Genomic DNA, 12,443 nt, shown 5'->3' with positions numbered 1-12,443 from the left:
AGGATATAAAATGTCCTGTCTATGTAAATGAAATTAACAAAAACCAAACTCTTACAAGAGTTCCTCACCCTCTTATATAGACTCCCATCCCTACTAACTAACTATTATTAGAATGTTAACAAAATTATTTTAAAATGTGTTGGTTTGCACACTGTCTTTGAAAGACATCCATAGGCAAATTATTTAAACTTTAAATCTTCTAATAAATTAGTCTTGGCTCCTAAGTCTTGTTGGCAATTATAAACAACAAATATCTTCCATATATATACCAATTGATTTTTAGAAAATTTCTTTGAAAAGTTGTGTATTAGACTGAGTGGTACCGGACTGCATCTTATATTAAAGCAAGATTTTATGCTATTTGAATCTTGTGAATGCAAAAAAAGTAATTGAAGGAAGAGTTTATCAGAAATAATCAGTCAAAAAATTTGTATATATATTATCAAATTAGGACAAAACTGATTGTTTTGTATCAACTTGACTCTAAAGCTATATTCTACTGTGGAGCTGTTGAAGATATTTCAAGCCATGACTTCAGTTTGATAATTTTCCCACTCTCCATATATTGAGCTAAAAGTTTCTCCTCCAAAGGTTTTTGCACACTCAAGAACTGTTTCTCTGGCACAACGTTCCCATGACATTGCTATATCCTCAAGTGACCATGTCCGATCCAAGCATCTCAGAAAGCGAATCAGCTTTGATTTTGCTATTGTTGATAGGTCTTTATGGCATTCAGTACTGTTGAAGTTGAATAAAAAGGAATCAAGGGAGATTTAAACTATCGAGATAAAATTCTTGTTGGTGAAATATGAAACTTAATATTTATAGGATCCAATATTTCTGACATTCAAATAGTTTCATAGTCATAATTTTACAAACATGACTTAATGAATAACTGCTTAAGAATATAAACAGAAGAAAATCATCTTAATATCTAACCTGACTTCTGACAGCTCTTTGTCTACAATAACAGGCAAAGAAGTTGGATAATTTGTAGGAACGAACAACCTTAATGGTTTGATTATTGACTGCATCACAAATATTCATGGTTAATGTAACAGAACACAAAAAATCAATGTGTGCAAAGTTCATAACAGAATATAAAGTATTCACCTTTTTATCTGCAAAAGTATGAGATTCTACGCTCATATTGAACGATACTGCATTGAAAAGGAATTCGATAACCAACCCTTCACTATCCTCAGCCGCTACTCCCGGCGCTTTAAGAAAGCTGACATTTTCTCCAACAACAATCACACTGTCTACCAATCGATGGTTGATCTCCTTTAATTCTTCTAAAAGAGAAGAATTTTCCTGCTAGAGTTACCAATGTTAATGTTAAGGAATGCAGAAATTAAGAAACAGATACCTAAGTAGTGCATTTAGAGTTGCAGAATTTACTAAACAAAATAATGATATATTATTATTCAGTAGAGTGCATTTGTGAAAAAAAAATTAGTGGAAAAAAACTAGAATGAAGGTATATTACCAAAATTCTTGGCTTCTTTTTTTTATATGCGACTGAAGTCCAGTCAGGTTCCTCAGCATCAGACAACTGCTTGAAACTGTGGCTTCGAGACCTTTTCCTACCAGGTTGTGAAAATGCCTCACTTTTCTCAGTTTGTGCAATGAGGTCCGGTTGGTTTTGTTGTTGAACCATCTCTCGTGGTTCATCTAAGAACTCTGAAGTTGCCATCACATCATTCAAATAGACTGCGTCTCTCATTTCATTAACTGATGCGCTCAATGCTTCAGGTGATATGACGGCTAACTAGAAGTATATCACAATAATAGAATTTAGGACAACCACTTTTTATGATTTAAAGAAATGCAAATAAGAAGCATGGAAACCACAAGTTTTAGACCAACCACTTTAAGAATGCGCTTCACTTCATCACTTGGCTCATCAAAATTCAGCGTCGATTTATCAGAAAATTCTTTAAGCTCATTGCAGTTTTCGGTCAAGGGTGAAGCTGAAGTCTCCAGACTGTTTACACTGACCCTCAATGCTTCACTTGCTTTCTCTGAACCTTGGGCTTGCTTCTGTACGGCATTGTCAGGACCTGAGTTTGAAAAATTGTAAAAAACATTTGCCAGTAAGCACAGATAACATGGAAAATATAGCATAAAAATGTACAACCCTAACCGATTAAAAAAAAACCTGAATTAATAGATGTACCTTTCATGATAGACACTTGATCTACATGCTGTGGGAAATTGCTATATTGTTTTTCCACTTGCTGCTCTTTTAAGCATGGCTTGTTCTGCTGAGAAACAAGGTTCAATATACTAGAGTTCTGTGGTCCCAATTGTTGTGTTGATGGTTTCGCTTCTACTATTTTTAATTGCTGCTCCTTTAAGCATGGCTTGTTTTGATGAGAGACATCCTTCCATATACAGGAATTCTGTGTTCCCAATGGTTGGGGTAATGGATTCGTTTCTATTATTTTCTCTTGCTGCGGCTTGATTTGCTGAGAAACATCCTTCCATATTTGAAAATTCTGTGTTTCCAATACTTGAGTTGGTGGATTCGTTTCTATTATTTTTTCTTGCTGCGGCTTGGTTTGCTGAGAAACATCCTTCCATATATAAAAATTCTGTGCTCCCAATACTTGAGCTGATGATTTCGTTTTTGTTATTTTCGCTTGCTGCGGCTTGGTTTGCTGAGAAACATCCTTCCATATATGAAAATTCTGTGTTCCCAATACTTGAGTTGATGGTTTCGTTTCCATTATTTTCACTTGCTTCTCTTTTAAGCAGGGCTTGTTTTCCCCAGAAACATCCTTCCTCATATAGTAGTTCTGTGTTCCCCATGCTTGTTGTGATGGTTTCGTTTCAATTATTTTCAATGGAGAAATACTAGAACGTGATGGACCTTGATGATGGGAAGAAACATTCTTTGGGGAAAAATTAGATTCTACAAACTTTTCTGCTTCATCTAGAATCTTCTTGGTATCGGTGGTTATTTGGCATTTCTTCAATTTGAAGAGTGCCAAAACACATCCTGTTTGTTTCATTTTCTTCATCAGTTTTTCCAAAAGATCTGTATTTGATCCTTGAGGAAAAGACGCAAGCTGAAGAAATTTAACATAAATATAAAAGATTAGTGGTAACAAGAAAAAAATGTGCAAATCTAGGATCATAGTTTGCTTGAATCAATCACCAACCTGTTGAAGCGCCTTATTCATCTCTAGATAAGAGACATAAACTTTTGAAAAATAGGCACTATTCATCTTTTGAATCTGCAATTAAAAGGACCAATATACAGTTACAAAAAATGTATATCTTTTGCCGTGCACGTTAGAAAATTTAAAAAAAATGATGGAATATGCATTCAATATCAAGATAGAAGGAAAAGAAAGTGAAGAGAAACAACTTCTTCATTACCTCTTGGTAAACCTGCTCCTTCCAATCCGTATCTGCAGATTTTCCAGTTTCTGAAATAGAATAGGTAAACATGATCATTAAAGCTAGAAAAAATCACACATGCTGGGAGCATCAAAGAGAACAAGCCTTGCACATCTCAATACCTTGAGCAGGGAAGACTTCCCCTGAGGCATTAGAGTTTGAGAGACAAGGTTTGGATTCAGCATTCATTGGTGGTTGTGAAAATAGTTCCTTTGTCTTTTTAGATAACCAATGACAGTACTCAGCCTGCAAATAGATGCAGATCACGAACTCGATAAGACTATTATAGTTTTCAAAACGAATTCTTCACATGGAATTAGAATACGACAATGAGATGCAATGAAGAAATTATCAATTTGAAAGTGAATTCTTTCCGGATAACAAAAATTGTAACTTTGTTCCCACAATCCCAAAATATATACCTCATTGTCAGCAGCACCATTCAGTTTCAGCTCAAATCTTTGCAGTTGTCGAACAAGCCCAGATGTCGAAGGTCCATCACTTTGATTCACTACACCTTCCAAGCTACAACAATTAACAACTTGATAATCAGTTAACGTGACACACAAGACAGGGCTAAAATAATTGAATGTAACACGAGAAATTACAATAATATTCTGGTATTGGTATGCATCTTACCATTGTTTCATAAAACGTTTACGAAACTCTGGCAATTTCCATCTTAGAGTTTTCATCTTGGTGTTGGTGTCCATAATAACACAGGCAAAAGGTACTCTATATCCCCTGAAAAGCCATAAAATAAAATGCATTAGAAAACAGGAATGGGTGGAACATTTATAATGTGAAATGTCTAGTATTTTCTACAACAGTCTTAGCATACGCAATTACTCATGGCATCAGCATTCATCAAAAGCAATATGGTATTTGGATGGCTAAGCCAATCCAACCCAATACTCACTTACAAATACCAGATAAACTTCTGGATCACGTCTCACTAGTGCAAATACCCACTGAAATTTCCCAACCACGCTTCAATTCTTAACCCCTCTAAGCATGGGTTTAAATACTGTTTATGCCGATATTTCGGCCAAAACAAAAGGCGGCAACTGCTACTACATCATCCATCACATTTATTCACAGAAGTTTCTTTTATAAGTCTTAACAGTAATCATCACCCAGCAAAATCTTGAAAAACCAATTATATCACCTAGAAAAATTAAATTCAAGACCTTAACAAATCAACAACATAACAAATCAACGTAACAAATTACCTTAGCCAATACTAAGACTTTATCTACACTCTCAAGGATCACAAGAAATCTCCCTTTGCACTAAAGTTTTTTGTACGGTCAATCCTTTTCTTCTTTATAAGAACGTTTCTCTCTCTCTCTTTATTTTCCTAATAGCCAGAATTTCTATATATTTAGGAGGTGTCTAATATAATGACAACTATATATGATATTAATTTTTCTTATGTGGAATATACACATAACTCTATTTATAATAAAGGCCCATAACTCTATTTATAATAAAGGCCCATAACTCTACTTATAATAAAGGCCCATAAGGAGTAATATATTTATATAATATCTTTTTATTATATTCCCACATTGATATTTAGGAGGTGTTTAATATAATGACAACTATATATGAGATTAATTTTTCTTATGTGGAATATACACATAACTCTATTTATAATAAAGGCCCATAACTCTATTTATAATAAAGGCCCATAAGGAGTAATATATTTATATAATATCTTTTTATTATATTCCCACATTGTTTAATTTGTATTCTTTTTCTCTTTACACCCCCTATTTTAACTTGTTGCAGCTAATTAATAAAAGGTAAAAGGCATTTTTTTTTTCTATAACTTAGCAATCATGTTCTAAAATAAAAGGTGTGCACTAAATAACACTAACCTCTGAACAAAAACACCAAAGTTACAAGACTACCTTATTTCTAAGATCTCTTCTCTAAAGAATTTTTTACCCCGAAAATTGCACTTATAAGGAAACATACACCATTCAAAACTTGAAATACTCTCCAAAAAAAATTACAAATTTTCATGATACAATAACAACAATAATTTTTTAAAAAAACTACAATCTATTCACAACTATAGATAGCAAAAAGACTCTACATATATTCTCATCGTGCAAACAACAAACTACCTAGATTCAAAATAAATTGAATTAGTTCTAGAACAATTCACACATGGATTACCAAATCGTATACAACATTAGATTCCTTCACAAAAGTCTTAAAACCAATCCACACATTCATATATACACATGCAATCCACACAGTCATACATATACATACACATGCATTCCATACAATCATACACTTATGCATGCCTTAAAGTCTTACAACAAAAGTTAGACGAACTCACTCATCAAAAGTCCTAAAAGTTTTTTCAAAAATCTTACTCTGATACAAAAAAGTCACATCCAAGGATGCCACAATTACGATTGAAAAGTAAAAATTTTTAAAATCATAATATCGTTACGAAAATCCAAAATCAATAAGTATGTACAATTCAAGAAAAATGAACCAAAACTCCAAATTAATTATAAAGTAAAACTCTACATAAAATAGTTTTTTCAAACAATCATAAATTCTCCAATTCTCTTATTCCATTTTTCGCACTATACAACATCTGAACCGACTACATCATTCATTCTTAACCCTTCTAAGCATGGGTTTAAACACTGTTTATGCTGATATTTCGGCCAAAACAAAAAGCTATGTGATGGCAACTGCTATTACATCATCAATCACATTTATTCACCAAAATTTCTTAGGATGTCAACCATTACAAACAGAATATAACTGTGACATAAAACCTAAAATACAACCATGCCAAAGTACCCTATTCTATGATCACAACACATAATACCAATCCACTTGTAACCCTTAACATTAATTATCACCCAGCAAAATCTTGAAAAATCAAGAACTTACATCACCTAGTAAAATTAAATTCAAAAACCATACCTTTGTTAATGGACTATTGACATAGAGTGAAATAACAGTTATGTAATTTGTAAAGCATGCAATATGGTGTGTCACGTCTCTTATGCAACCGTGCCCCCCAAAGCGATATATTACATAACATATCTTTTGTGAAAATATTTATTATTATTAAAATATAGAGTATTATTAAATTATAAAATATCTTTTGTGAAAAGATAATTTTAAAGATAAATCAATTTTATCATTTTAATATAGATAATTATTTAATGACGCAGATGATTTTTTTTTATTATGACTAGTTATTTATGTAACATCCCAATATCTCACACTGGATAATTCATAATATATGATTTTTTTTTATTATGACTAGTTATTTAAGTTTAAGAAGTAGATACTTAAATGATAAAATTAAAGGAAACAAATTTATATACACTTACAAAATAAGAATGTCTTTATTTTATTATATAATATTAAATCCAAATATAAAAGTAAAATTATTTACATCCAAGCTCATTTAAAATATTATACATGTATGAATTGTAGGGATAGTAATAAACTTTAACGTGAGATTGTAGAAATTTTAATAATTTAGAGAAATATATAAATTTGGTTAAATATTTTAATTAAAAGATAAAATGGTTTGTTACTTATATTTAAATGGTTTAATTTATTTTAAAAGATATATTTGAATATTGTTATATACTATATATATTTACAAATTTAAAAATTATCTCAAGATATCACCAGATATAATGAGTTTTGGCACTTGCTTAGTGAGTTGTTAGCTCACCCAATGAGAATACATAATGAAAAAGTCATGATAGATTGATGAGAAACACAATCACACAACCAAACAAAGACAAAAGGGTAATTTAATTTTACCAAAGAATCATCCATAAAATTGAGTTATAAATATCACAATTAAACACAAATAAAATCAAACAAATTCTAAGCATATCAACATTATCTTTGGACTTCACTATCCGGATACATGTATTGATGTCTGACTCTAGGAGTCCAACACTTGTGTGTGGTGGGACAACTTGTTTACTCAAGCTGCCATAGACAAGGTTAATCCGTCAAACATCTATGGCCAAGGAAAAACAACTAAACTAAGGATCTCCTGCTACTGTTCAAGACATACCCCACCCTTCTTTACTTGAGACTAGATGGTTATTAAAGTGACAGGATGGTCCCGAATACGGAATCCCTACATACACTAAATAAAACCATTACAATAACTTTTCCTTGAAATCCTTCTCACATCGCAAGTCATACATATTCACAGTCATATTACAATAAATCATTCCCAATTCCAAATAAACATGCATTGAATTCATTTTAAATTATTTCAAACAACACAAAAATAATTGAACACAACAAATTTGCACTAGCTTTGAGAGAACACATAGAGAAGATATGTTTTAGATAATAAAATTCGCAAACTAAACTTTTATTTATATTTTTTAACTTTTAATATTAGAATAAGAAAGTCTCATTATTTAGAACATCCTATCAATGTTCTATTTTCTAGACCTTCCCAATATCAAAATATAATTGCAAGACACCAATAATACACATAATTATTAAAATTTATTAACATAATTAATTATGAATCTCTTGATGATTAAATTTCAAATTCCTCTAATAATAACTTATTTCTCAATAATTATGAAAAAGAACTCCATTTACAAAAAATAATATAACAATTAATTATTCAAATTCTATATCTAGAGACATTTCTGATTAAGCAATCTAAATCAACACTAAAAATCAATTTTCGGTTTTCTTTAAAATCTAAAATTGAAGTTACTATTTTCCAAACATCAATTGTTTTTCAGTTGGTACATTTTAACAATGTGTATCGGGTTTTAGTAGACAAAAATACCCTCATATATATCATGTATTCTAAGTTTTTATAAGGTTAAAGGTATTTAAATAATTTTCATTCTAAAAAAAAAAACCCTCAAACCCTTACCTACCTACCGCTCTCATTCCTGTGAATAATTTCTCCTTCATCTCTCTCACTCCAACCTTTTCTTTATCATCCATACTCTAACTCCAATTTAAAAAATCGGAAACACTTGCCTAACCCTAATCCACCTTTCTCACTTATCCAATTTGTTTCTCTCTCATCTTCATACTCTCCCTCACCCACACACAACCCGCGACATTGCAATGTGTTGTTCTTGCTCTATTCGTTCATTTATTTTTCACTTTAATAACAAAATAATTGATGATGTTGATGTTGATTTTTTATTGGAGAGAGATGAAAGAGAAAGTGTTGAAAGGAATGAGAGACATGAGTAATGCGTTTTTTTTTAGTTTTTATAATGAAAATTATTAAAATACCCTTAACCTTAAAACTTAGAATCAATGATATATAAGGGTATTTTTGTCTACTAAAACCTGGTATACATTCTAAAATGTACCAACAGAAATATACATTCCAAAATGTACCAACTGATAGCAAAACCCATGATATATATAAGGGTATTTTACATTTTTTTTAATCATCCATGAAAGATATAATAAGTCAATATTACACATAAGAAAATGGAAAAGTATGAAAAAGTCTTCGATTGTTGCTGTCTAGCTTCCAATGCTCCTCGAATGATAGTCCCTCCAAAATGTAAATGGGCAAAATTCTACAAATATTTATAAAGAGATTTTTTGTTATTTGTAATCACCGATTAACTTTCAATCAGTTAATAAAATTTATTAACCGTCATTTTACTTACATATATTTGACGATCGAGCTTTAGTAATTTGTCAAAATAATGTAAATTATCAACTAATATTGGTTATTATCAATTAATTTTAAAGACATCCATAAGTAAAAACTTTAAATATTCTAATAAATTAGTCTTTGCTCCTAAGTCTTGGCAAGCCATTAAGAATAAATATCTTCTAATAAACATCGTCGTTAGAGACCTCAATGAACAGGAGTCTCATAGGCCTCATACGTCTGCTCCTCAAAGGCTCGCTCCTCAACAATATGATCATCCTCAATAGAAGCTACGTGCTTCTCCGAGCAAAAACGGTAAGTCTTCTCCTACCTTCGCGCTGCGCATAACTCTTTCCTCGAGAACTCGCATCTCGAGAACTAATTAATGATCCACCGCGTGTTCTTCCCATTTCTAAAAAGTCAAATTATTACATAAAGCAAAATCACATAAAATATTGTTTGAAATATAATTAGTAAACTATAAAAAAAATTTCAAATTAAAAAAATTAAACTAATAATAATTAATTTATTAACTTCAATAAAATTAAATAAAATAAACAATTACGCTAACTAATTCTAAAAAAATTTAAAAATTAATTTCATAATTTATTAACTATAAAAAAATTAAATTAAATGAAATTACGTAAATAATTACAAAAAGTTTTACTAACCGTTAACATTCAATATAATAATATTTAATTCAATAAATTTGAAAAGTTTAAATATATCAAATATGTACTTCATTTAAATATATAAAATTTAAACAATTCATTTCAAAAATAAAAATTGAAAACTTTATAAAATAATAAATTAATAAACTAAAACGTTAAAATATATTTTATGAATAACTATAAAAAAATTAAAATAATTAAGAAAAATATTCGTTGAGCCTTCAACGGACACCCATATCCATTGACAGATGTTGATATTAAAATATTTTTTAAAAACAAAATTGTGATAATAGATCTCACATTGTTTTAAGAGTAAAAACTAACGACAATTTAAATGCATATTTCTCCTTCTTGGATGTAGGTTACAAGTTTTACAAATTTCAAAGTAAACAATCTTTTCAAAAAGATAATTATAACTCTAAAAATGCTATTTCATTATACTTGAAATCAAAAGAATCTGATGTCTTAACTCATTTAACGAATGTGCTGAGAAAATTGTCTTTCTCATTTAACTTGGTAACCTATAAAAGAAAAAAAATCAACAATACAATTGCAAACATTTAGCTCTTGGAATTTGCTATGAAAATATGTTGGAAATAACATGTTAAATAGCTTAATTTGATTGTTAGTTAACTTGTAACAACATCCACATTCTACTAATAATCAACTCATTAAATAGAGAAACAAGAAAAAATTAGAACAACTTTATTATCAATTTTTTCTTATAAGCTAGCTCCATAAGTTTGTCTATGATAACTTGTTAAAAGGCTCAGCACACAACATATATTAGCTATTGTAATGGTGCATAATTTATAATTAACGAAAGAAGCTACATAATTTTGAATTTAATTAGTATTATTGTTCTATTTCTCTCTCTACTACTTGAATAAGTTTCATAAAGCATTATCTCTTTTGACTTGTGAAATTGATTCAAATAGATTATCCATAATTAAGGAAATAAATGAATCAAGAATAACTAAAGATCATAAGCAAATTCTTCTCTATAGACAACTAACTACCATATGATTTAGCAAACATATCAAGCATAAAACAAAATAATCAAAACATGTTGGAAGAATTCCTTCTACAATTGAATAATATCTTGATTGATAGCTTGACAATCTCTATTAGAGGCTTTATAAGACACCAATAAGGAGATTAATTAATAATTGAAGTAGTTGTGTCAATGACATGTGTTACTATAGGGCGAGAGCTGACGGATCAAATCCAGTAGTTGTGTCAATGAACGGTCAGCTTAGCATGTCCACATTCATACTTTACCAAATCCATTATTCATACAGGAGTCGTTCCTCCCTGGAACGCTCGTTCATATTCCACAACATTTTCAAATCACATTTTCTCCATCTTTCATAAATAAATATCTCAGTTAACTATCTCTTACAAAGATTCCAATAAACTTAAAAATAACGAACGTTCAACCTGAACTGAGAACAAGATCGAACACGTGGAGCGAACACGAGATATCTCAAATTTTGAACTAGATTAATATCAAGGGTTGATACCGAATTGAGAGATAACGAGTACAATAATATATTCCAAGAACGAATGAGCCGAACATCAATTTCAACGTTGAGTCAATTAGATGAACTGACTCTTGAGAACTCACTCAGAACATTAAAAGACTAAACCAAGAATATGGACTCTAGGGTGAAACCAATGAATAAAGATATTTCAAGGCATTCAAAAACTGGTACTTAGAGTGATTCACCGGAAGAAACCGAACACTTGTGTTTAATTGAGTTTAGTATCAAGAAATCAAAATGTCATTCAAAGACTGAACACTATAGAGAGCGAACCCTAGAGGGCTTAAACGAACGCTCGTATTAAAATTAGCTTAAGGAAATGGAACGAGTGCCTGGTGTAAGACCGAGCACCCATAAACTTAATTAACATACAAAGGCTTGATAACATAGTACGATAACATTGAAGTAGTGTTTACGAACAATAAAATATACAATTACATATATACTTAGATTTATAACCGAACGTTAATACCCAACTGTGCTTGGCCGAACGCTCATGCACAATATTATGAAGTGCAGACGCTCGTCCTCAACCAGGATTCTTCCCAAATGAAAGAATCCACTACAAATCCAAATTCACTAGAAAACCGAACGGTTAAGGACCGTTCAGTAACGTACGTACTCTTTCTTAGGGAAATTTCATATTCAAAATTCATATATATTCAAACTCATTTCTTGACATATAACTTCATAACTTTCCACATTCATATCATAATCACTTTCATATTTCATAACATCCAAACATAGAGATTTCATATATTTCATGCATCAGAACATAGCACAGCCATATTTCATTTCCAGTCATCAAATCAACGAACGTTCATACAGCACAATAAACATACAGATTAAATTAAATAAGCTTCCCTTACTTGATACGTGAATGAACGTCCTAAAGGTAGGTTTTGGTTCGTTCGACTACAAATCTTTCTACTCTCAACGATCAACATCTCTTCAAACTAAACCAAACAACATGAAACCAAAAACAACTTAGACTACATGCCCGCATGCAACCAGAGCTTGGTTTGCATGTAGCGGAAGACGAACGACTAAAGACAGATACACTTACCCGTTCAAACTTGAAACTTGTTCGGTTCAAAATGAAGCATGAGACGCCAGAAGTGCTTCCACGATGCCTGAACAGAGATCGGAGTA

The 12,443-nt window shown here is 30.9% G+C and overlaps 1 protein-coding gene across 1 annotated transcript; it reads right to left on the bottom strand.

Moving 5' to 3' along the window:
* Positions 1-521: 521 nt before the first annotated feature.
* Positions 522-9,486, bottom strand: LOC148202527 (uncharacterized). Its single transcript, XM_088109640.1, has 12 exons — positions 9,371-9,486; positions 4,048-4,152; positions 3,831-3,933; positions 3,531-3,654; positions 3,388-3,437; positions 3,168-3,242; positions 2,180-3,074; positions 1,870-2,063; positions 1,490-1,771; positions 1,114-1,314; positions 940-1,028; positions 522-738 (listed from the first exon to the last, which is right to left on the bottom strand). Exons 1-12 carry the CDS (start codon positions 9,484-9,486, stop codon positions 522-524), a joined length of 2,451 nt encoding a protein of 816 aa, XP_087965766.1.
* Positions 9,487-12,443: the final 2,957 nt, after the last annotated feature.

This window comes from Vigna umbellata, chromosome 3 (genome assembly GCF_029865625.1).
Source record: "Vigna umbellata cultivar VRB3 chromosome 3, Vumbellata_1.0, whole genome shotgun sequence".
In the NCBI taxonomy this organism is placed as follows: Eukaryota; Viridiplantae; Streptophyta; class Magnoliopsida; order Fabales; family Fabaceae; genus Vigna; species Vigna umbellata.
This window is presented reverse-complemented; position numbering and strand designations above follow the sequence as displayed.